At 34.7% G+C, this 27,277-nt stretch overlaps 1 protein-coding gene across 1 annotated transcript in view; it reads right to left on the bottom strand.

Annotated features, from left to right (window-relative positions):
- GRIK2 (glutamate ionotropic receptor kainate type subunit 2) overlaps positions 1-27,277 on the bottom strand; it is a 439,062-nt gene that overhangs the window by 18,538 nt on the left and 393,247 nt on the right. The window contains exon 14 of the mRNA XM_074923172.1: positions 15,916-16,141. Within this exon, the coding sequence (XP_074779273.1) occupies positions 15,916-16,141 (226 nt within the window). The remainder of the gene's footprint in view (positions 1-15,915; positions 16,142-27,277) is intronic.

Below are 27,277 nucleotides of genomic sequence, written 5' to 3'. Positions count from 1 at the left end.
TCAGCAAGTAAATCTAAAAAATTTTCTACATTTACTAGTAATTTTCCCTATCACCCCTATCATATGGCAGTAAGATTAATCGTCCTTCCATGAGGTGTTGCAAGAAGACCATGTCCCCTTTTATACATTTTTTAGAAAATCAGAAGTATTTCATTTAAGAGAATTTACTGTTCAGGAAAAAAAAAATAAATTAAACCAGAAACTTTAAGATTCAAAGACAATGTATATGAATGCATAAACAAAATAAATACAGTATGAACAAGAGCAATGTAATAAAGCAGAAGAAAAAAAAAAAAAAAGAAAAAAAAAAAACCAAGAGAGAATTAAAATCTGCTGTGTGAAGAAAAGTGAACTTCACATCTCGACTTTCAATAAAAAGACAAACAGTTGAAAAAAATCTTAGCAGCCTGTGCATGGGGGCAAAACTGGGAGGAGACAGACACAGTGATATTTAAAACTCCATCCCAAAATCAGGGAAATAGACTAGTATATAATCTTTCCTTGAGTGCAGAGAAAGGGAGAAGTCCAGTGCAGAAATACCTGACTTTTTCTTCCCTCTCTTTTCCTCATTCCTACTGCTTTCATTTCTCTACCAGCTGATGAGCTATTCCCATGACAAACTGGAATGGGAGGGCCTACAGAACATAATCTATACATTATTTGTTTGATCTCACTTTAGTTTTAAGGCCTTTTGTTAGAGATTACAGAGATCTTAGTGCCTTCCTGTGATCAACAAACTCAATAAGGGATGCAATAATTTCTATTTGCAATTACCTGCTTATGAACATTTAAAATAAAAATGAAAATGTGCGTGAAATTCTATTCTCTGAAGCATCTGTACAAAACCAAGATAACAAAGTCTCATATAGATAGGTTTTCTGCCCTGAAGTCTCAGTATATAAAGATATATGCACATAATGATATGCTTAATCATAAATTATGAACACATAAGCTTTTTATATTGAGACTTCACTGGATACAGATTAGTATATTGAAATCCTGCTGATCTGGCTCATCTTGAAGATGCTTTCTACTAGATTATAATTTAATAAAATCTCCTGCTTGGTTACTCTTAGTCTGTTTTACTCATTCCATTAAATACAAAAGGAGCTGGAGCATATTGGGACCCATAAACTGGTTTTGACCCTAACCCAATAGGAAGGAATAGCAGCATTCCACTAACTCCTTCATTAAGAAAATATTGAACCAGGAACTTTTTTGTTTCATCATTCCAAGTGCATTTTACCAAAAAATATCACTATGAATTGCCTAGTATTTTGAAAGCTGATGCTCATGGGACACTGTTACATGTTACTTTTGATTTGCTAGACAGAAAAATCCATTCTGAACATTCCTACACCGCTGATAGAGTCTTTTGTTCCTGTTATTTTTTTTCTTTTGTTATTAAAAACCTCAAGACTATCCTACTTATCTTGCAACAATATTTCATACTCTGTGTACTTGGCTTAAGCAAAAGAGAAAGAGAGTTAGGAATACACAATCATATTCAGAACCTAGGTACAAAATTTAGATCATCAAATACTTCTAGTACTGAAGTATTTATTGGAAGGAGAAAGACAAATATAACAGGAAAAATATTCCTCTAATATCTAAGTGTTGAAATTGTATGTGAATACTTTTAATTGAAAAAAGCAAACAACTCACATTCTAGTTTTAGCAGTCAAAAGGAAGAAGCACCAAATTCAGCATGGGGGTGTTTGGGTAGAGGTTTTTTTGTTATTTTGAGGGTTTTTTTCTTTCAGCATGAACCCTTTCCCATTGTGTTTACACCAGATTGATCTATCTATCCTAAAACTAAATTGGGTACACATACATCAGATACAGTCATGGTCTCACTCCAGTGTAGGCATATCTGAAATTTCCATAAGAATGCTGGCTAACACCATTTATACAGCTGGGGACAGGTGGAATCATTTAAGTCTTGGCATATCAACACTTCTGAATAAGTACAGAAGCCCCATCAAGAATCACAGACTAAATGTTCTGTCATCAGTCTGATTGCATGCTTAGTTAAATCATATTAGAAAGTTAGGTTTCTTATATTGTTTTAATATCGCTGTCCACTAGTTACTATAATGAAGCTTTCCTTATGTTTTTACAAGACAAAAACTAGTCCAGGTCTTTGGAACCGACACTTCTTGTTAGGGGACAACTGGTGATACAGTATGTGGACTCAGTTTCTCTTAAGTGTCATGCACACTGGAGTCCTAGGCATGACAAAAACAAGATGAAAGGGATTTCATTCACACATAATTGTGGAGTAGATGTTTAGACTATGAGGAAACATGGAAAAACTAATTCCTACAGCCTCATGCTTCACAGGGCCTGAAACACCTTCCAGGAATCTGTAGCATAGTCAGCATTCAGTAATAAAGACTGACATCCACATGCCATAGAATAGAAATAGGCAGCTCAGGGGCCCTGGATACAGGAGAAATATTTACTTTAGTTCCACACAAATGTTTTTCTTTGTAGAGTCAGCCAGGCCTGCTTCCTAACTTTGTTAACACTCTCTAATTGGAATGGAAGTGACACAGAGAAGGGTCAACATAATTTCGTTCATTCTTCCTATCTGTGGATTCAAAATTCTACAAGCAGCATATGAAGAAAGAAGAGAGATTCTGTTGGTTCCCAGTCCCTGGGTCCACTTTCAGTCAGCTCATGTTCACATAAGAAAGATCACTGAGGACTCTTGCCAGGTCATGGAGTAATGCCACTGCGGTAGCTGAGGATTCGATGGATTAAAATTCTTTGGCAATTATAGGAAGTAAGCAACATCCCACGGTGAAGAGAAGAGCAAGAAATCAAAAGAAAAGGCAACAGTTCCTGCAAACTTAACATGGGAGAAGATCCTCCTTTATCCCAAAATCTGGATCTCAGTTTAATTTCAGGTAAATGAGCAAGGCTAACAAATAAAAATAAATTTAAAAATTTAAAAAGCCACTGATGAAAAGATGTTCTCAGTAGCAAAATTAGAGACTTCCATAGAAGTGACAATTGGCTAGGTATTTTTAAGAGTATAGAACAACCCGGGATCATTACATTGCTCCAGGAGATGGATGTGGATTCTAAATATAGCTTTGATAACAGGCTTTTTCTGTGATGTTAACTGAAAGACTTTTTCCTGTTTCTTAGTTTTGTGCCTTGTAGCAAATTTGTTGTTTTATATTTATGAAACAATCAGACATTATCACATTCTCACCTCTAAAGTACATATGAATTAATATCAAATCATCCCAGACATACAGAGTCCAGACATGAAAAATCAATTCCTGCTTTTTCAGAACACCCCAAACCACTGCCAAGCTATAAGGGAAATTGTGAAAACAATGAATGTTAGTGTTTTGCCATTAGTTGTTTCATCATGGGTGAGGTATGAAGTGACCTTGGGAACATCTAATTGCAATGCCATCCTAAATCTGGGCAATCTTCATTTCAGTTATTTTAAAAAAACTAAAAAATTAGACCTTTGGAGCTGTCAGAATTCCTACAAAATCTCACATTGCATTTATAGGCTATGATAAGAAGTTTCCGTGCTACTGTTCTATTAAGTTCCATATAATTCTAATCCCTCTGATAAATAAGAAAAGCTGACTCCAAGGTTTTCCATGCAGATCTCTGTTCCCCAATTTGATTTACAAGGTTAAAGTTATTACAGAGGCGAGGCAGTCAGTTCTTATCTTTGGGAAAAGAAGACATCAGCTGTGTGCATCTTATACAGTGAGAATAAGAAGCTCAGCTATTCAAAGAGTGCTTAAAAACGTTGGTTTTCAGTGTTTCACTCACTGTGCTGTTTGCCTATGAAGCACCATGACAGATTCAAAGCCATGGTGCTAGCCTTTTCGTTTACCCTAGTCAACTTACAGAACTCTGTCCTCAGCAGTGGGGCTGGATGAGATAGTAAGAATTCAAATTTATTAAGAGCATTTAGAATTTTAAATTTCTTTTCTATTACAAGCAAATCATTCAGGTGCAGAAAATTAAGCTAGGTAGGCTCAAACCAAAAGACAATAGCTTCTATTTACCCCCTTTTGGATGCGAATTCAAGTCACGGTTCAAAGAGAAGGGTTTTGAGTATGTAGTTAAAAAGTCTGAAGTACTTTCATCACAAAACTGTTGCATTTCAGTACTATGAAAGGCAGATATTTGGAAGTGTACTCCAAAAATGGTCTAGTTCACCACACCTGCTAAGTTACAGCATGTTGCTTAGACTACGTTGGTCAGTTGGGTTCTGAATATCTCCAAGGATGGAGACTCCACAACATTTCTGGGCACCCTGTTGTAGTGTTTGATCACCCTTACTGTAATGAAGTTTTTTTGGGTTTTTTTTTGCGTGTGTAGTTTATTTCCTCTCACATTTAAATGGAATATATTTTATTTCAGTTTGTGCCTTATGCCTCTTATCTAGTCGCTGGGTGCCAGTGAAAAAAGTCTGACTCTCTGTTCATTATTCTGTCCCATCAGCTACTCATACACATTGATCAGACACCCTCTGAGCTGCCTTCTCTTCTTCAGGCTGAACAGTCCCAGCTCTGGCAGCCTGTCCTGTAACCTTCAGAAAGACTGTGGTCAGTTTGATTTCAGTTATAAAATGTCCCTCAGAAGAACATTAAAGCCTTGTAGCTAAACTAAAGAATATCAGGTGGAGGGTGATACTCATTCAGTGAGCCTGGGTTGATGGGAAAGGAGATCCCACTTCTAATAGGCAGTGAAAAAGGAATACTTAGTCAGGAAATGCAAGACAGACAAAATAAATAGCTGATGCTGCAGCTTTTTCAGATCAAGAATGCCTAAAGCCATGCAAAACCTGTGTGATGGGATGCAACACGCTAGTTTGTTCCTAAATGGGGGTGACATATCAGGACAGAGACATTTTACATTTGTAGACTAGTCTTTGAAAATTCAATACATATGTATGGTCCTAAGCACTATAACATCAACATTGACATTTCAATAATGTCTTTGCTTCAGTTACATCTATTCAGAAAATTCCTACTAGAAACCACCTCTCTATGGAAGAGTTTGCTCGCAACAGCTACCAGACGTTGTGTTCTGGCAATTCGTTATTGATATAGAGCTTAGTCTCTTAGCATCCCTCTCAGACATGCTTCAAATGCTCATACTTCTGAGGTAACGATAAAAACAGTTTTTTCATCAAATATGCTAGCTATACATTCTTACATTTCAGCAACAATAAATTAACTGCTCAAGCAGTTGAAATTCTCAAATTAGTTTCAATACATGGTTTGACCTGCATAAAAATAAATAATTTGCACCTATTTTTTGTGCATTGTGTTCAACTAATGAAGACTAACGTATTAATTTGTTTTAGTTACAGAAGAACTGAAGCTCAGCACTTTTATGCACAAGTAAGTGATGAATATTACTGTTCAAATTACATGAAGGATTACAGATTAAGTGCAGGCAAGCAGAAGAAAAAGGCCTCCTGTGTTGGTACATGGTTTTCTATTTATTCCTATAGAGACAGATCTGTTTATATGTCTCCTCTCTGAGGAATGGTAAAAAATGATCATGTTAGGTAATTTATATCTTTTGAAGGTAATAAGTAGCTTCAAGAGAACTAGGGTGTCTTAACATGAAAACCAAATGATTGCTTAGTAATGATTTTTTTTTTTTTTTTAGTATTTTAAATTTTGAAAACTGTAAGCAGAGGAAAATGTTTATATTTTCAGTACTGAAGTTCAGAGTGCAAAAATAGTACAGTGTTCATTACACATATTATTTGAAATTACCTAGGAATGTATAATATATGTACATAAACGTATATTCGAAATAGACATAGTGCTGGACTGTAAGATGGAAATTTTTCTTCAGGTGAAACAGGCAATTACAACAAGTAATAGACAAGGATAGCTCAGATATCCTCAGTGTCCCACACAATATAAACAGGAAATAGCTTCAGAGTCTAAAATCTCAACAATAATTAAAATGAAAGCCAGTGTTGACTGTTGTGTTTAGTACTTTACCGGGTAAATTCAGGAATATATTTTCATCAATCAAAATTTTAAGCTTCTGAACTGTTCAGTATTTTCAGACATGTAGAATTTGGTTTTAGTAATCTTAACAAAGTGTATTGTTAACAATTCTGGGGATAAATTAATTTATCATTTGCCTTTTATTCCTTTCAGTTTTGGAACTGCCAGCTTTTTGTAAAGTTCCACATCATTCATACCTGTGTCTTTGTCGGCTTTGCATAAATATATTTAAACATAAGTGTATAAAAAGTATAGACCTTCTGTTTACCAGTCAGTGTCAGACACAACTGAGTTATCACAAAAGTAGAAGTAAAGCAAGATCTCACTAACTGTATCTCTGGAGCCAAGAGTGTTTTTTCTTTTGCTTGAATTTCTTTAAGTAAGGCAACATGTGATTCTGATTTTAGAAAATTGTGCAATATTGCAGAGAAATAATGGAAACATTAAAAAAAACCCCAAACATGCCTTGTTTCTCCTGGAAGAAAAGTGTCTACAAATATACTCTGCATTGATCACTGACTGCCAAATGTACAAATTAATTGAAAGGAATGTATCAGTCATGCTCAGTGTCATCATGCACAGGGTCATTGGTTTCTAGCCTTGCCTAAGGTGTAAGGAAAGTTTTCAAAACACACCTCTTCAAAACATGTCACCTTTCAGTTTGGTGGAGGTATGAAAAGAGAATTATGTTAGGACACAGAAGCAACCTTAGCTGCAGTATGTGCTTAACTTCAGAGAGTAAGGGATCTCAATAAACTCCAAACAGTTAATTTTGAAACGATACAATGGATTTTTATTTTTTTTTTAAGATATTTAATACAAGCTAGTGTTTTCATTTCTTGTGGTTCTCTTGCTACCATTTTTTTTAAATTATTATTCTTAGTCTAGACCTCCAGGAGAAAAGACAAAAAGAATTAAAAATTAAAGAAGCACCAATTTGAAGGGGTTGAAAATTGTATTGCTCTAGTTCTGCAAAGTTTAAGATAGAATGAGTATGAGGCATGGAAATAAAAGGTTTTTAAAATATGAAAAGCTCACTTAGACAGCTCCCTCCTGCCCTGCAACTATTCATTTCTGTTAAATTACAACAGTTTTATTTCTACTAAGAGCAGTTGAAGCTTCTTAAAACATCACAAAACAGGCAAGATTCTCAGGATTATCTTCATATTTGGTCTAAGAGCTGGCTGCACAGAATTCTCATTTTATTTTCCACATCCCAGTTTGTTTGCTATCACCGCTTCCTTCATACTATAACAAGTGCTCATCCAACCTCATTAGCATCTACGTAGTTAAACATGAATTAAATTCATTTTATGAAAAATGATGAACAATATTCTGCCAGTTTAGGTCACTAAACCAGCTCACTAACTGTCAGGTTTTGAAAAATGTGGAAGTCCTATGCCAGTTTAAAATGACAGTGAAACTCCAGCCTTATTTTCTTATTTAGGTATGTTACAGGTTTTTGTTTTGTTTTGTTTGGGGGTTTTGGTTGTTGGGGTTTTTTTTAATAAGTGAACTGGCTCCAATAATCAGATCATAAATCTTTCCTACCCCTGTTCATTCTAACAGAAATAAACTAAAAATAGAGGAACAGACTGAAAAAATTGTGTGTGTGTGTGTGCCCCTGTGCAAAAACAGTAAAGAGCAACACATAGAATGGAAGCATCAAGCATGTTCTTGTCAAACACTTCTTTAGGGAAAAAAAAACCCTGTATTTTCCTGAAAATCTCTCTCTATAATGCGGTTGCAAGGGCAAAGAGAGACTTTATCTTCTAACCAAGAAGACAAAGTACTTATCAGAACTGAACATTGGCAAGAATTGAAATTGGCCTGATGACATTACCTACACTAAAACATATTGAGAATTATAAAGTAAGGTATAGGCCCTCAGAGATTAAAGTAAAATATTCCAAACCAAACCTTTTGGGAGTCTTGTAATCTTCTCTAAGAATAATAATAATAAAAAAAAAAAAAAAAAAAAAGAGAAATAACAAGAAGAAAAAAGAATGAGAAAAGAGAACAAAAGAGAATGACAACAAGCAAAAGAAAAAGAAAAGAAAAAAAGCAACTGCATAAACAATGGCATACAAGTACTGGAATAGAATAGAATATTTCTGTTAAAAGGGACCTACAATGATCATGTAGTTCAATGACCTGACCAATTCAAGGCTGAAAAAAAGTGAAAGCATATTAACAAAGGACATTGTCCTAAAGCCTCTTAAACACTGACAGGTCTGGGGCATCGACCACCTCTCTAGGAAGCTTGTTCCAGCCTTTGACTACCCTCTTCGTAAATAAATGCTTCCTAATGCCTAATCTGAACCTCCCTGGGTGCAGCTTTGAACCATTCATGCATGTCCCATCACTGAATATGAAGGAGAAGAGCTCAGCACCTCCCTCTCCATTTTCCTTCCTCAGGAAGCTGTACAGAGCAATGAGGTCACCCTTCAGCCTCCTTTTCTCCAAACTAGACAAACCCAGTGTCTTCAGCTGCTTCTTATAGGATGTGCCTTCCAGCCCTTTCACCAGCTTTGTTGTTTTCCTCTGGATGCACTCAAGGACCTTCATCTTCTTAAACTGTGGGGACCAGAACTCATTATGATAATTATCTGTATCACAAACCTACTCCCTTAGAACAACCTAAAACTGCAGGATAACCATACTATACATTCTCATTCAATCAGAGTTTAAAGAACAGTCTGCCCCCTACTTTGGTGGTGGCTTTAATGTGTGACTATAAACAACTGTACTGTCAATTCTGAGATTCATTTTTAGGTAATTTCTGGAAAACAAAAGGCTTCCTTGTCATACTTTAATCTCTGTTAAACTGTATTTTATTTTACTATAGTTATACGTAGCACTTAGAGCAAGAAAATATTAGATTTCTTTACTAGAAAACATTCAGGGCATTTGTGTAAAATATTAATTTGTATGTAGCTCATGTTCTAAGTTTACAAACTGCTCGAGAAAAAAGTTATTTCAGACCTGTATCTGTAAAATGCAGGGCTTTGGTCTTTTAAAAGCTAGACAAAACATAGGAGGCAACATCCTACACATCTGTAGGATAATGAAGGATTATTCTTACACTTGCAAGGTGTTTACTCCAATTTTATCTACTTTTTATTTGACAGGAAAGCTCCAAAAGTAAACTAATTTTTTGATGATTACAAAACTGGCTGTAAATTTCTGTCTAGAATGACAAATGCAGTAAGGGAAGAGGCTAAATGAATTCTAAGAGGAGAGTTAAGACTCTTTTGAGATCATCTTCATAATATATTTTTCACTTTCTATTGCATATTTAGGAAATAAGAGTCATTTATTCGTTTGTATTTTTCTACATTGTTTTAACCTTTGAAATTACAACCATCTATTAAAAGCTTTTATTCTTAAGTAATTTATATTCCCCACTGTGCCTTCATTTAAAATTTTCTATATTTAAAAAGATGTAATTAAAAATGGCAAGTGATGAAATTTTTTGTAAAATACCTGTATTGAGAATGCAGTCAGGTCAGTTAGTTTAAAAGTTTCAATATTATAAAATAAAAAATTTTTACTGTGGATATTTCTTCTAGGTCACTCCCTAGAAACGGAATAAGTCATATAAATCAGTTGAACCTATACAGTGTTATAGGGTACAACATGATAATTAAGTGTCATACATTTGCTGATTAAAGCTCTATTTGAGTCCAGCAGCCTATCACTGAGGTAGGAAGAACACTATTGTATTGCATTTTTTAATGGCTTAGATAAATATAAATAATTCATGAAGTCATATTCCTAGAGAAGATATAAAATAGCAGATCATAAATTATTTCCTGAAATCTTTTTTTTTTTTTTTCTTTTTTTTCTGCAGGGAAATCTTTAATTTAAGTGAGTGGAGTGTGAAACACTCTTTCTAGATTCTATGAATATGATGAAATTATATGAATAGTACTGTCTTCAAAACTTGTGCATTCCAAACAACACTTTAATTACTGACTATGCAGCTGCCTGAAAGTCAAAAAAAAAGAGGGGAAAAAAAACCCAACAAACCACAAACCAAAACCAAGCCCACTCTTGGCTCTGATTTGCCAAAGTTTTGAATGCCTAAGTAAAAAAAAAAATGTTAAGATTAACTACATTGTGAAAAAAATATATAAATACATGTCTACGTACAAGTTATCTGCCCATTACATTGATTCACCAAATAGATATTTTGGAAATTATAGGTGAATGGGCACAATTTTGAGAATCTTTAAGAACAATGTACTGTGAAAAATATATTTTTTCTCTGAGAGATAAAAATATTAGTAAACAAAGACATTTTATTTGATATTTCATTAGAATTCACAGGAAAGGGAACACTAAAAATCACACCTCTGAATCAATAGAACATGAGAGCCTTGGGGTTTTGTTTCATCCTGTGAACTTAAGTGAGTATACTGGTATCTGGGGCCTGCAGCCAATGCATCTCTGCTGGAAGGCTATTTTATTCATATACATTTCTTTTTCACATGAGAGGTTGTATCACAGTAGCTGCCAGCTTTCTATTGTGAATGTATAAATATACACTGCAGATATATTTTATGTACTTACCTGAATAAATTTTGATACCTGGATCTGGTTTACTATTGCAAGTTACTGCAGCTTAGTATAATGGGTAGTTTTCTAAGATTTAGCTTGGCAATGAAATGTTTGTAGCTTTATCCACTTGGTATGTTGACCCCAAAATACATTGTTTAATTTCATTAATATCCTGAGAATTGTATTTTATCCCTATGTAGAGTGAATTGTCTCTATATAGTTCAGGGATTGCACATTTGTTTTTTAAACAATTTTAAAGTTAACAATTAAATATTGAAGCTCTGAGCCTCAAACCCTTTCCAGCATTTTTCAGGGCATTTTGATAGTCCATCAGTATGGAAAGATCAGGGATAAAAATAGCAATATGCTGTAGTACGAAAAGTCATAGTTTGATCACAACAAGGAAAAGTAAGTCATAAAACTAGTAAAAGTGAAGAACATCATGTAATAGATTCAATTCACTATGTTTTGCAACTGAGGTATTAATATTGATAGCACAAGTTATTTTCTTGCACTGAACATGAAGACAGGTTAAAAAAATATGTATTTCACCTTTTCCTCAAACTGATTTTTTACCTCACCATTATCAGATATTATAGGAAGATCACTGCTATACAGCGAAAGCCCCTCTTAATCTAATTCTGGAATTTTCCACAGCTCCACAACCACAGAGAAACAGTAGAGAAATGACTAGCTCTAATTTCCTATATGCGCCATATCTTTCAAACACCTCTTTCCATTTTGTATTTCCTAAGAGTTAGAAGAAATATATGCAAATTTTTATGATTACTTACACCTGCTACTTTGAATTTTCAAAATGTCAGAGGCATTGCATTACATGTATCTCCACACATACAGAGTTTGTCTGGCATATACAGAATAGTCCTGAGTTGCCACATATGTGCAGATCATCTGAAAGGTGCATGCTCAGTAGATCTGCTCATATGCAATGGGTCTGGCATATACACTTGTCAGCCATTTATGTAATCCAGGTTCAACATAGATGCAACTGGCAACTCAATAGAAAATCTGCCCAACCCAGATGGAAAGTAGAGTGCTGTCTAATATGCTGAAAAGAAACAGGAATTTGGAAAAGAAATAAGAATCTGAAACTGTCCCAGAAAGATGAAGATTTGCTTTTTTTCCAAGAGGTGATTTCAAATATGTTTCTTCCAATTGTAGAGTAAAAAGCAAAGCAAAAAAAAAAAGTTAAAAGTAGCTTTGCAGACCATTAAGGCCTTAATATAGAGTGCATAGAAGCTAAATTTCTAACCTTTCATGTGGTTCACTTCACATTAACAAGGATGTTAATAAATACTCATTATGAAAAATAGCATTTGTCCATTAATATTACTGGGTTTTACAGTATGTTGACCATAGGAAAGTCATATTAACTGTGTTTCAGTAGGGCATGTAATGTGTATTACTGGATAGACTGTTTTCTTGAAAAAAAGTTACAATTTATACTAGAGAAGAAGACCATAAGCATGTGGAAGTATCATAAACATTTAGGAATCCTTTGCAATAGTAAATTTGCCCCAGTTGGGATTTATTCAAGAACAAACCCAATTTTAAACACCTTTATGCATCATGAAGAAATGGGACATTTGAAATTACTGGAGGTGATAAGTAACACTTTAGCAGATCGTTAAAAATTGAATTTATTCTGCATACACAAAGGGTTTGTTTTCTCTCTGCCCTCCTTTCATTTGTTTGCTTTCTGTGTATTTTCTCTCTTTCTCTCTCTTTCTCCTCCTTCTTCCCTCTCTTCCTCCCTTCCTTTCTCCCTTGAATATCAGCCTTGGATGATGAGGTGTATGCCCACACAAAGTCAAATTCCAACCACTAAAACAAATATATATGTATTTCTAATAGATAATTGTACATGTTACATACAGCACGACATATACAAACATACATTAGAAATAAACTATACAACGTACTTCTAGCTTTATGCAAGTTAACAAAAGTTTTCATATCTACCAGATTCACTGATGAAGAACACAGGTCTAGCAAAATAGTGCCTCCTAATAGGACATGCCAGAACAAAGCCAATACAAACCCTGGCATGTGGAGCTTCAAACTGAAAGAAGAAAAACCTGCAGTGTGCTCTAGCAAAACAAGTGTTACACTCTTGGTTACAAAAGTATAAAGAAAGTTGCAAAGATTGAAAATAAAACAAAACAAACACAACCCCCATTACAAATAGGTTCTCCTTTATCTGCTCCAAAGTATCATTTGCTGTCAAACATCTCACCCCAGGTAGGTTCTTCCCTTCTCATTATAACAGAAATATTTCTAGCCTAGCACAAGACGTGGCTGTCTGAAAATGAATTCAAGTGTATACAAGACTATTACCTTAAATTATAAACATGTATCATGAGAATCATTCATTCTACATAAAATTTATCAAATTGACTACCTCTGATTTATTCTTCAGTGCTGCAGGTGTCATATGTGACATATTAAACAAAGCTTACAGAAACGCAATGTATTTTATTGATTTTTAAGGTGCACACTGATCCTACTTTGTGCCAAAAGTGCATCTTTCCAATTTCCTTCATCAAGGCTATATTTTAGCATTCTAAGCTTTGTTTACTTCACTAATGCTTTTAGAAGGATTAAAAATAGTAATGTAAACTAATGTAAACTAGTAATGTAAACTCAGATTTTGCTTCTTCACTGTGTTGGAAGGAGTTGGTATGTCTACAATGACTGATCTGCAGTTTTTTCTCCTCATCTTGTGCAACTTTCTTTCTCTGAATTTAAAACTTTCACATCAAGAGCAGAGAGCTTTTACTGTAGTACTCTAAGCTGGTGCTATATTTGGGTGGTTGCATTTTCCAAGTGATTATCCTATCATAAACTACTCTGATAGCATATTTTTCTGTTAGGAAAGCTTTTAGCTCTTCTGCTTGTAGCTACTTAGACTCAAGTAAATTATGTTCTTACTATTATTCTATTAGCCTTCAAAAGGAACAAGATTGGTTGCACCTACTTCCTTTGATGCTGTTGTCCAAAAGTAATCATATCCATTCTACTGTACTCAACATAAGGCATGTAACAACTTTATTCTACAAGTTTAATCTTTACATGCAAATATTTCTGCAACTTCAAGCCACTTTACCAGGAGATAAAACAGATTTTTTTGCAAATCTGGGGAGATGACATCTATATCTTTCAGATTCCATGCCTCTAATACAAATAGTTCTGTACTGTTCTGCTCAGAGATGTGTTGCTTCCCAGATAGGCACAAGCTGTAACACATGCGTTTTGAAACCATTACACTGTAGTTTTCCAAGCACTTGACTCTTAGGATTATTAACTCTAAAAAAATATTACTCGAGTGCATGTCTATAAACACCTTCCATAACATTAAATAATTATGAAATCTGCTTCTGTAGATTTAACAATGTTGTAAGTTCTTTTAAAGACTCTGGAATTATTTTTTCTATAGAAATGAGATTAGTTATAATGCATGAGTTTATTTTTTATTATCCACTGTTCTGTAAGATTTATTAGCTTCAATAAAGCAATACATTTAATAAAAAATATTCTGACAGGCATTATGGATATGGTTCTTGTAAGGTTTCCTTTCAATTGCATGTGTGAATTATGCCTTATTTCAATGGAGGTTACCCCATCTCTTTCATCTGAGACTGTGTGATTAATACACAAGACGCAAAACTTCTATAAATTATAACTGTCTGGATAGCATTTTATAGATACTGCCCAAACACAGGATTAATTTCTTATTCTTAGCTGTTCTGGAAAAGCTCCAGATACAGTTTTATTGTACCTTCATTTCTTTTCTGAAAACCTTACTTTACACCTTATTTTAAGTTTTACTTCCTTTTGTGAAGGCCTCAACTTTTTTTTTTTTTAGATAAACCACTAAGATTTAATTTTCACCATACAAAACCTAAATGGAAGGTGGTTTTCATCCTCAAAATAAGAAAAGGTTTATGTATCAGAAAATACGAGATGCCAAAAAGAGAATCAAGACTGAAGTCCAGTCCCTTTGGCATGTATATGTCTACAGAACATATTCAGCAATATAAGATGCCACAGTAAAACAGGATGGAAAAATTGGTATATGGAATAAAATAGATTTCTAACAACTAACTGTTCAAAGACAGAATTAATAGAATCATAATTTCTGCAGATGTCCATTTCATCATGAATTACTAAAATTATAATATAAATAAAAGTTGTAAATATAATTATAAATATAATATTAAAGTTGCAGTAAAAGTCTACAACATATAGGGGAAACCTATACTGATGATATAGGTACCTCTTTATCCAAGATATTCCAGTAAAGTTTAACTTTTTAACCTTCCTTACCATGAGCTTGATTTAAAGTACTGGACACAATCTTTCCCATAAAATGATTTAGTGTATACTATTCACACAGATAAAATCAGTACCAAACGTAAGAACTATTTGAGAAAAATATAAAACATAATCACATCAATCACAAAATAAGTTCTTAAAAATAATGTTAAAATAAATACTGGTCTTTCAAAGATGTTAGCAGAGCAATCTTACAATATTAAGTGGGATCATTATGCAGTACTGACAGAGTACATTTTCTATTCCCATATATTCTGAAATCTGAAGCCAGATCCTCAGGTCACATCCTTCAAAAATCACGGCAGTCAATGGGAACTCAGCACATCAGTGCTTGACGAATCCCATCCTGCAAATTCTAGCAGTCAAACTAATGTAATATGTAGTTGGCTTCTAATCTTGCAACTAAAGTTTTGTACCTAGTCAAGAACACTTGACCTGGAAAATATTTACAAGATTGGAATTGCTCTGCAAAACTGTATTCCACAATGTTAATTCAGTATGTCTTTTGTCCGTGGATTATACAGAGCATGTTATGGAAACTTTCCTCCTCTTTTAAGAATCTCAGTGATTAGCCCTCTCAGTATAGAAGCATTATCCCATTTGCTAATGCAAGCTTTGTACTGCTAGCACATCATTCTCTAAGGAGAGAGATATCAATATTTTAAAAACATTTTGTTATAAAACAAAACGCTTTGAAAAGTACTTGTTGTTGTTGTTGAACATATGGAAGGCACCAAATGAGAAACATATCGGATGAAAATGTCCAATTCTTTATAAAGTAACTATGTTTTCCTGTTTAGGAAATTCAGTAAAATCCATAAATGTTGATAAAATATGTAATGTTTTCCCCAGGAGGGAAAAAGAGAATGAGAAAAAGTGTTAGTGATGTAGAGAAAGCAACAGAGTATGGGAACTTTTCTATGCTACTGCAGCAACTAAGATTAATGAACAAAGAACAAATGGTTGACATATCACTTACCCATGGGAGTTCCAACACCATAACCTTTTGAGTCTATCAGGCCTCCAATTTGTGTGAGGTTACAGTTCCGCTGTGTGACAAACTCAATGGTTGTTGACTCCATTAAAAATGCATAATCAGAGGTAAGCACACGCTGGATACCTTCTTCATTACTTTTGACAAGTACTGACTGCCTCCTGCTACTCATGAAGGCCCACATCTTGTCATAAGTGGAGATTTTGGATTTCTGAAAAACAAATATTAGATGACGCATGAATAAAAATAATATGCTTTAAAAGTTAAGGTAAATTCTCAGCCTGCAAATTGCTCTCGTATTGTATTTTACTACATCGTGTTTTACCACAGCATTCTTCTAAGGGTGCCTGTATTATTCATCTCATCCGTAACTTTCATCTTGTCCGTGTAAAATAAAACAGCTGTATAGATCGGTTGCTTATCTTGTTTTTATTGTTTATATGTTTTTATGTAGGATGAAGGCCTATAAATATTTGAAGTCAGTGGAAAGCTATTAAATATTCACCATAGCCAAGTTCATCAACAGTATTGATGAGAGTTATAGGAGAATTTGTGGATTCTGGTACCTTTGACATTTTAATTCTTATTTCAATCACTCAGCTACTCCTGAGCAATTCTCAAAACTTAATGCACAGTGTGGCAATCTGAAGTAATCAAAGCACTTACAGATGGCAGTATATGGAGAAAACAGTTGTGAAGGAGAGGGCAGCAAACATTTTATCCATGGTGCACTTCAAAAATACTTGGAGAAAGATTTTACGTAGGAGACAGTATCACACTCTGATCACACTAATACCATCTTGTGATTCAGAAACTGACTACTAAAAGTCCTAAAAATGAATACGTGTTTTCTGCTGTAATATTCCCAGAATGCAAAGACCTGTTATGATAGGAAGAGAGAGACAGTAGTCTGGGACAAAAGAGTAGCTTGGCACAAAGTGATGCTGTGCAAATATAGAGGAGTTGCTTCCTTTCTTTCACCTCAGCTTCTTTAAAAAAGATAATATCTTCCCTCATCTTTGTAAGACACACTGCTTAAGAGATCGTAACCACTGGATAAATTGAAGGTATCAGAAGTACTAAGCATTTTACATTACATTTGCCTCATCTGTTTAATAATGTTTCCCACTCAAGATGTATCAGAAAATGTTCAGTAATGTTAAATCTTGCCTAGTAAATAAAATATAGAAATAAAGCATGAGAACTAGTATAATCAGATTTTTTTGGAGGTTTTCATCTTTAATGTCAGCCTTAAACATAACTATGCTATCAGCTCTGGTGAAGATACTAAATAAAGATTAACACTACAACCCTTCTGAAGTTCAGCTGATTGGCAGCCATAAATTCTGCCCCAGAGGAGAATTAACAGTGTATGTGGAATAAAAAGAAAGTTTATTCTGAAAAAGATTACTTTGTCCCCCTGCTGAGGTAGAATTCAAGAGTTATTTCACTCTGCCTGGGGATTTAGCAAATCAAGCATTTGAACTAACTCTAGTGTCAATGCTAACAAAACTGAAGACTTCTGGGCTCTGCATGAACACATTGTTACTGTACTGAATACAGTCTGTGGCTGATTGCAAAAGATTTTAGTAACAATGAAAGGGGAAATAATTTTTCTTCAGAATATACTGTGAACACATAGAATAGAGAAAAGCAAATAGATATGGTCTCGCCTCACAGGGTTTATTTAAAAAATCAAATAATTCTTGCAAACAGTTAATATTAGATTGTAGCATAACATACTCGAAGCAATGCACATCAGTTCTGTAGGAGTTTAAATTACTATACAATACAGAAAGGATGGAAAATTAATGTTTTTCAATATTTGTAAAATTTTACCAAGAACCTGTATTTAATTCTCTTGACATACAATCTTTATCCCAGTGCACAAAACAAACATTTTAGCCACTATAATCTGAGCAATATAAAAAATTGGCAGAGAAAACAATTTTAGTAAACTGTTAGATACACATTGCTGACACATGTTGAGGAAAAACAATAAAAGAAAAAGCAAATTAGATATAATAGAAAATAAAGACAGAATTAGCTGTAATACAAATGCATTTCTATATTTCTGTTGAAAAAAAAAATCCAGCATGAATACATGTTAGCAAGGGGAATGGTTGCTCTCTACTGAAGCATTAGAGCATGTGAAAAAATACAATATCCTCTAAAGGACAAAGTGCTCACATTACAATGACTGATTTAATCAGCTAGGATTCAGCCACAGCTACTATTGAAAAAGAAGGAACAAAGGTCACCAACAATCAGAGAAAGCTCCTGCATAGGATAGCTCACTTACTAGAATAATTAAACCAAAACCGAGTAGAAAAGTCTGCACATGATTAGTGAGACTGTGTAAGATAACACAAAACCTAGAGTATCAGTGCACATGGCTCACCACTGTGAAGCTATCAAGGGCGATAGAAAGTGCACAGTGATCTTCTCAGTTTTGTCATATGAACGGAACACTACAATGTCTTTGCACTGCCTTCTTCCACACCTAAAAGCTAAAAGTCAGAACTGAAATGACATCAAGGAAAACAGCCCATCTACCTGTGACTCCTAAATTCTAACTAGCATTTAGAAATTCATATCAGAAAAGGTGTATAGTACAGGTTATGGGATTTGTTTTACACACAACAGTGTTTTATCTGAAAATACAAAAAAACCCCACCCACATTTGATTCAGGAAAATACAATTATGAATGGTTTTTGCTCTGTGTTTGACAAACTACTCTGCAGACTCACGTGACTAAAATCAAGAAGCCAGAACAATCAAAAGCATCAGCAGCCCATTTGACATTGAACTAAAGACAATGACACTCCAGTACATACATATTGCTTCTTGTGGTTATGACTGTGTCATTCCTACTAATAGAAGCAGATGCTGCAATTTACATTATGTTTCCATCTTCTTTCACTGTGTGAAAACTAATCTGGTTAATCAGCTTACATACTCCATCAATGAAGTGTTTTACTTTATCTGGCTTAGTTCACCATATTGTTTCATCTAACTGGAAATCACTGTCTGGAAATCCAACCTAACTTGAAATCAACCAGAAATTATGTCTGTATAAGATAACTTGTGGTGACATGATTTATCATGCTTGTGTTCCCTCAGTATGCTGAAGACAATGCAGAGTAGTAAGAAAGCTGACTATGCTTTGAAACATTTTAATAAATAAAGAGAGCTAACAGCAGAGATGGAAATGTTAGGATTAAGAAAATAATTTCATCTACCTAGTGCATAATGTGGTAGCTCTCACAATGATACTCAGAGGATACTGTCGGTGACACACTCAGCATTCATAAATGTAAGATGATTGGAAGATGTGCATGTCAGGGATGTGTGCATGTCAGGGATCCAAAAAGGAAGCATGGCAAAGGCTCTAAGTTAGTCTAGTGCTATGTACAGATGTGAGGCTAAAAACAGAAGGAAACATCATTAGCAATGTGTTACTTACTGCTCTGTCTTGAAGCACTGGATAGGAATGACAAATATCTGAGCAGAAAGAGTCTGGACCACAAGGTTAGAAAAATATCAGGATGTTAAATGAATGCCAGACTAAACAAGGATAAAATGACAAGGAAGCAGACTTCATGATACAATACAAGATGGATAAAAGCACAGCAAAAATGTGTCAGGCACATTCTGACATTTTTCTACAAAGGAAAAGGTGCAGGATCCATTAATGGGGATTTTTATTTTAATGGTAGCATCCAAGTTCTCTCCTGGCTTCTAAAAGCATTTGGGTGTCACAGTCAGTGCCACAACTTTGCTGTCGCCCATGCAATATTTAAACTCAAAAGAGACTCTAGTAACAAATGAAACATTAAGGTAATTAAGATTAAATTTTACAAAAAATTTAAAAAAAAAAATTTAAAAAAGTCAGAAACCCAGTTCTTATGTATTTTATAAAAGCACTCTCCATCACGTAAGAATTTAACAATATTTATGTCAAAATAAACCCCCACAGACTCCCAATCTTAGTTCACTTTTCCACTTATGACACTGCCTATAACAGCAATGAGACTTTTGTTTTCCTGAGCGTTGCATTCTTAGTGGATGCAGGCCACTTTTTTTAAAGTTGCTTGATTCATGGACTTTTTTAAGGCCAGAGGAACAATTCTGCACATTTATTCTGGCCTTCTGTAATACATAGACTGTGAAATGTCACTTCTGAGTTACTTTGCCAAGCTCATCATTTATGTGCTTGTATTGACAAAAAGAATGACATATGAAAAGTGCATTGATAAAGACCCATCTATATTAGCCTTAGCAAGGTGCCCAACATGGTATCCCACAAACATCCTTGATGACAAGCTGGTAGGATATTGACTGGACAGATGGAGAACATACAAGTGGAGAACTAGTTGAGATGATGATCTTGAAAAGTGGTCGTTAAAAGCTCATGGCCAGATTGGCATCTTGTCATGAGTGAAGTGCCTCAGGGGTCAGTCCTAGACCTGATACTCTTCAATATTTTTATAAATAGTTTGGAAAATGGTACTGAAAGCACCCTTACCAAGGTTGTGGATGTCACCAAACAGGGAGGGGAGGTAGATACACTGGAAGTAAAAGCTACCATGCAGAGAGACCTCAAGAGGCTGGAAAATTAGTATGACAGGAATTGCATGAGGTCTAACAAGATAAATGCAAAGTTTATCCTGAGAGAAACTAATCCCAAGCATTCACACTGGCTGGGAATTGACTGAAAAAGATTTATGGATCCAAGACGACAGCAAATTGACTACAAGTAAGCAGACCATCCTTGCAGCAGGAAAGTAAACTGCAGGCTGTATTAGCAGGACTATAGCCAGCCCAACAAAAGATGAGAGTAATCCACATTGTCAAGACTTGTCAAGACACACCAGAAACATTGTGTCCAGTTATGGTCCTCCAAGTTCAAGAGAGATGTTACAATTGGAGTGTGTCCACCAAGGTGATCAGAGGGTTGGAGATCTTATCTTACAAAGAAACATTGATGGAAATGGTATTGTTCAACCTGGAATGGAAGGCTTACACATGTTCTCCCACGATCTAAAGAGAAGGTTAGAGAAAAATTGAAGGTACACTCTTCATTAGGATGCATGGTGACAGGATAAGAGGCAACGGCCCAAGATGCTGAAGAGAAATTCTGTGTGGATATAAAGAAAAAAGTAGGCATTGGAACAGATAGGCCAGAGAAGTGGAATCAGCTCACTGGAAATATTTGAGGCATCTTAACATAGCCCCTAATAAGCTAATCAGAAGTCTCACTTTCAATTTGGAAAGCAGATCTCCTCCAACAAAAGGAAGGGATATCTAAAGGTCCCCTCCAAATTTGAGTTTTCATTTATTCCTATGATTATATGTCAGTATGCATACAGTAATAAGCATTTCTAGAAACTCTTTCAAGTTTGATGTTGAGCAATTTCAAGAAAACAAACTAAAACATATCATTTCCTGTTTGGGAAAATAACCCACAAAACAAACTCAAAAAATCATTGTGAATTTATGTAGTTTATACATCAAGACAAAGACAAACCCATTATTAGCCAGGAAAACTGTCCTGAAGACAGTTCAGGACAGTTCTCCTGTCTTTTTCACCCTTCAGTCCTTTGAAACTGAAGCAGACTAATCCCAATTTTTTCATACATGACCCCTTGGAAATCCAAAACACCAGTACAGAAATCCAAGATGAACTGTCTGTATAATACGTTCATTTTATTCATTTCATACATTTGACATTTTGTTTCAACACATGCCCTAAATCTACACAGCTGTGAAATAAACTAGCAAATGCATTTCTGCTGCTCCTAATAATGGCAAAACCACTAATTTCTCTCAATATTTTTCTAAACTTAAGAAGGCTAGATGTCAAATTTAGTTGAAGCAAATATTATAGACGATCCTCTTACAGCTCATAGCTGTTCTAACACATTTGGGATATGTCTCCAGCATTTTAGTCCACAAAGTATTAGGACTATTAATAGAGAGATAAACAAAATTAACCGAATACATTTCAAATCATAGTATGACAAGATTAAAACTGAAGGAACAAACCAACAGCCTAAGGTAAAGAATGTCTTAGGAATTCCATAATTGTCCTCAAGCATTATAAACACAGGGAAATTCAAAGATAAGGGTATCTGAAAGAATATGAACACTTGCATAGATTAAAATAACATGTAAATAAACATAAATAGCCTGTTTGCTTTCCTAAATTGTCACCAAAATGAAATTTGTAAGGACTGGTTTTTACTGTTCAAATATCTATCAGTGACTGATGATACATTTTTTACGTTTTGCATTTTTTGTACTTTCTCGCTTCTGTAATTTATATCTGTGTACACTGATACACCTCTCCCAGTTCTTAATATGAATCTGAATTCTTTGGAATAGGTACTGTTTTCTACAAACTGCTCAATGTTTCTGAAGTGGACAACAATGATCCATTACTGGGACTTCTGAGCTAAACAATAGCATATGCAAATGATGATGAATATCAGAATCAGTTACAGGAATCAGAATGGAATATATCAGATCTTATTCATTTTTAGCTCTACAGAGTATCACTACATGCTTATTTCCAAATATTTTCTTTTAAATAATTATTTTTTTTCTTTTTTTTTTTTTTTAATGACTGAAATAATTTCTAGTTTCCTGTATGCCTTAGCTAGTTCTGTACTCCAAAAGTGAATGCTGTATTTTGTGGCAGCACTTGATGCCTCCATAATATAATATGATGCCACAGATATTCCAAAGTCTGCATTCACATATATGTAGTGCACAGTCTGAGTCATTTCTAAATCACAGCTGTCAGAGCACCATGCTGATCTCTAACATCTTAAGTATACTGAAAATATCATGCAGATCACCCGTGCTGGACAGAAGACCAGACCTAAATCAGCTTGGCTGTCCTCTACCATCCAACAGACTCTGTTAATTCAAGTGAACTTCTGAGTATCATCTGGTTTTCTGACTAGGTTAACAACTAGTGATGAAAATTACCTTTGTAGTACTGTATTTTCTTTATCATCTCCCAGAACTGTGAGACTGTCTTTTTCTCAGTCAAAGAAAAGTGAAAAAGACACTCCTTTTTATCAGACTGGTCTCATTGACTCTGGCCCCCTGACCTCAGGGAACTTTATTTTTTTCTTTCTTTTTTTCCACTACTTTTTCAGACATGCTGAGGCCTGAAAACCCATGAGTGAACCAGATGATTTAGATTTTGTTGTGTCAGCATAAAAACAATAAAACCAATGCATACAGCATTCTCTCTTCCATATCGTCAGTTTTCATGGTCCATAGAGCACAAATGAAAAAAGGTAGGAAAGGTGTTTCTGCCAAGAATAGAGCTATAAGGAATGAAAAATGCAGTGCTCAAAGACATTTTTACTCTTGCCCTGAATGCACTGACTTTTTGTTTTAAAAAACAAAGATTTTGAACAAACATTAAATATTTAAAGTAATTTATGGTTAAGAAAACTCCAACCCTAATGCTATTGAAATAAGTTTTCACTATCAGATTTGACCTGAAAATAAGCGGGGATTTTATAGCTCAAAAATCACTAATGGATTTCAGAAACCTTCCTTGCCTTTTATACCAGAATGATTTATAGTATTCCATTGAACTATAACTAACATCACAAGGGATCTTTTTGTAAAATATTGTGGAAAATGTGATATTTCTTCACACTTTTGTAGGTTTCTTCCTTTATAAATAGGAATAAGACATTAAGCAAATTTAATCTGTTTTAAAAGCAGATCCTATATTCTGCATGTTCTGCAAAGATAAATCCACTTCTGCTCACTCTGCCTGTTCTCAGATACAAACAGTAGAACAAAACTCTACACTTTGTTTGCACTGTATCTGGAAACAATTTCCTTTTCAGAAAGCAGTGAGTGCATAATTGCATAATTGGAATGGAGCATGAAGTTCATGAATACTGCCTTAAATATATACCTCTACCAGAATAAGAATTTGTAAAAATGCCATGATTTTAACAGCTGTACTCTCATAACATCTACACTGGCATAGATGTTTGTGCAGTGATCAAAGCTAAAAGAATATATACTATGCCCAAAACTCCCTGTTGCTGTTGTGATTTGAAACTCATCAGGCAGCAGTAGCATTCAAAATCTTTTTGAATGAGGAGAAAGGATAGAAAGGCCACTAACTATTATTTGTTAATCTGTTGTCCAAAACAGTTAGGAATCAATATTGGTTTATTATCTTCACAGACTTCAAAAATTTAATGGAAGTTTCATTGTCATGTTGGTTTTGGCTTTTTTTCATTTGTTACCTGTCAAGCAGCATCATTAACATTAATTATTGCCTGTAATGAAAGTCATCAAAATCAGTCTAGTGCTACAGACAGATTGGTGGTTTTTTTAATGCCAGTAAATTCCCCTATCAGTTCTGTTGCTAGACCTAACAAATCTCTGATCATCTAAACTAGCCAATAATTTGAAGTATTTCTTTACAAAATAGCTCATGTAAAATGTTTGTCAGCTATACATTAGCATAAACCACCACTGAGGTATTCTGCAGTGGGACTTGGATTTAGTATTCACTATTTTTTATTATAGTAAGTAATTACCAACAACACTAGACCATATGTGCTAACGAAGAACAGCTGAGTTGTTCTCTGTACTCATCTGACCTTGGTCACTAGAAAATTGGAGTTAATTCAGGCAAACAGGATTGATGCCATATGTGGTTCATATCAAAGGTATAGAGCAGTGGTAAGATACTGATCAGAAGACTGTTTGTTAGCAAATCTGTCAGGTCTCGGAATAATTCTGGCAGTTTTATCTTGAAACACCTGTAGTCCCCTAAACAACATACATGTGAAGATAAGCAACATAACACTTAAGGAGCTACTTTCCACCAAAAATGGAGAAGTTAATAAAAAATTAAAATATCTGGGTTGAAATACTACAGTAAAAGACACAGGAACTTTTCAGTCAAACTGGTTCTTCATCATGAAGAATTCACCTACATGCACAGATGAATTTACATGTGTTTGATTAGTGATCTGTATTAAAAAGACAAGCAATAGCAGAATTATAAGATGTAATTTTGAGTATGTTTTTAACAGGAATACACTAAGTCCTTACCCAACTTTTCAGAAGTTGATGGGGAAAATTGCAGTACCGACAAAATCGTATAACATATCAAAAGTTAGAGTAAGGTATATATTGTGGTTTGAACCAGCTGGTAGCCAATTGCCACGTGGCCAGTTGTTTACTTCCCCACCACCACCTCCCCAGTGAAATAGGGGAGAAACAAAAGAAAAAAGTTGTAGGTTGAATTAAAAAAATATTTACTAATAGTAACAAAAACAACAGTAACAAAAGTAAGTCCAAAACGGGTAAAATTGCAGGAGTGGCTTACAGAGCAGCGACTGGTACAGAGCCCGTCCCCACCACCGATTCCAGCTGCACCAGAAAATCTCGCCACGCTGACCCAGAAACCAATACAGGGCATGAGAGAGCCGGTGTCCGCTTATATACTGAGCATCGCGTCATATGATATGGAATACTCCAGTGATCGATCTGGACCCGGCCCTCTAGCTGTGCTCCCTCTCAGCCCAAGGAAATTTAACTCTATCTTGGTCAAAACCAGGACAGTCTAGTTCATGTATTTATTTGCATACTGCAATTTGGACATCTGTAGTAGGTAAGTACAGGCAGTATAAACACAGCTGGTAATGTAGTTTAACAGAGGAAGGGATATAGTATAGCTTCTGAAGATGTTCTACAAAAGCTCTGTTTTATTTATAATTTGGAACAGCCAGAACAGCAAGGGTATGACAGAACAGAGAGGAAAGGATTCTCTTTCCAGCATTATTAACTGCTGTATTCCTGTTTTGTCAGAGGGAAGTGCTCAGAATTAGTGGGAATAGAGTAATCGAGAGTTTCCAAGGAAAGAAAAAGGAAGAAAAAGTTTATCACCAGTTTATCAGTTTGCCCGTTCAGTGACTTGTGTAAGTCATGTTAGTGTTTCCAGTTAAATAATAAATCAAAATATAGCCAAAGACTGTTCTAAGATTACTCAAGTTAATTCTGTGTCAACTGCCTATTTTATTATTGCTTATTACAAAGGACTTAATAGATAACTGAGCTGTGCAGAAGTATTCTTAAAAAAAAAAAAAAAAAAAAAAAAGACGATTTTGAGTAGCATTATTGTGTGTGGCCTTCTGAAACTACAGAATGAAAAATTCCAGTATTTTATATATTTTTGCAGAGGAAAAGCGAAAGAAAAATCCATGAAAAATTCATTCCTTGTATTTCACTACCCTCTATCAACTGCAGAAACTTGTGTTGTTCCAAATCTACCTACAAAACCATACATTTTGCAGTTTCAGTAGAACCTTGGTTACTATATCATCTTCAGGAATAGGTTAGATTGAACTTTAAATTGCAAAAGTTGTTTTAATTTGAGCACATTTGACATTGACTGTGAGAACAGATACTTATTTCTGGGACAACAGTAAAGTGGGCTATCAGTGTCTGTCATACAGCATGGCCTGACCATTGCAGTCTGAAAATTATGCGTGTTCTATTCCTGTTAGTTGCTCTGAATTCTTGGAAAGATCAAGGTGAAAAATACTGTAACTTATTTCTTCCCATTTACAACATGATGCAGGTATAAGTCCAAATGTAGTCTTATTAAATACCATCTTCAATGACAGAAATCAAAGTTAAAATGATACTGATGTTGAGCCATATCAGCCAGAACAAGGAAATAAGAAGTTAGGCTTGTATGACCTTCCCTCAGTTCTGACCTTTTGCTTTTTTGCTGCATGAGCAAATATGGCAGGTACACATTGCACTTTAGAGATAATGTGAAACTTCAGTGGTAAACTAAACTTTATGAGTTCAGAGATCATTTAAGTCTCTCGGTAATACACAGATCAAATTTCTACAAGTCAAACTTCCATTACAAAGCTAGTTCATTACTCTGATGTTTATTATTTACACAAATACTGCACAAATTAGAGAAGAGGAAGAGAAGAATATAAATTATAAGTACTTGCTTTACTTTCTCAAAAGTTGATTTTCAAAGCCTATTAAATACTTGAGATAAAGAAAAAATCTGATTTCTGGCTTCCAGAAAATCTTGGTATTTCAACAATTGCAGACAGAATGAATTACAATGAAGTGTAGAATAAGAAACAGTGAAATCAAGTTTCAAAAAAGCATTACATACTAATGTCTTAGGAACAATGTAGACAGAATGACGGGGGGGGGGGGGGGAAATAGATCACTAGGCAATAATAAAATTCAAAACTTAACCATGGAAAATTAATTTTTATTTTAAAAAAAAATTTTTTTTTTAGAGAATTCCTGAGA

This window comes from Athene noctua, chromosome 1 (genome assembly GCF_965140245.1).
Source record: "Athene noctua chromosome 1, bAthNoc1.hap1.1, whole genome shotgun sequence".
NCBI lineage: Eukaryota > Metazoa > Chordata > Aves > Strigiformes > Strigidae > Athene > Athene noctua.
Note: the sequence above shows the minus strand (reverse complement) of the source record. Positions and strands in the feature narration are given on the sequence as shown.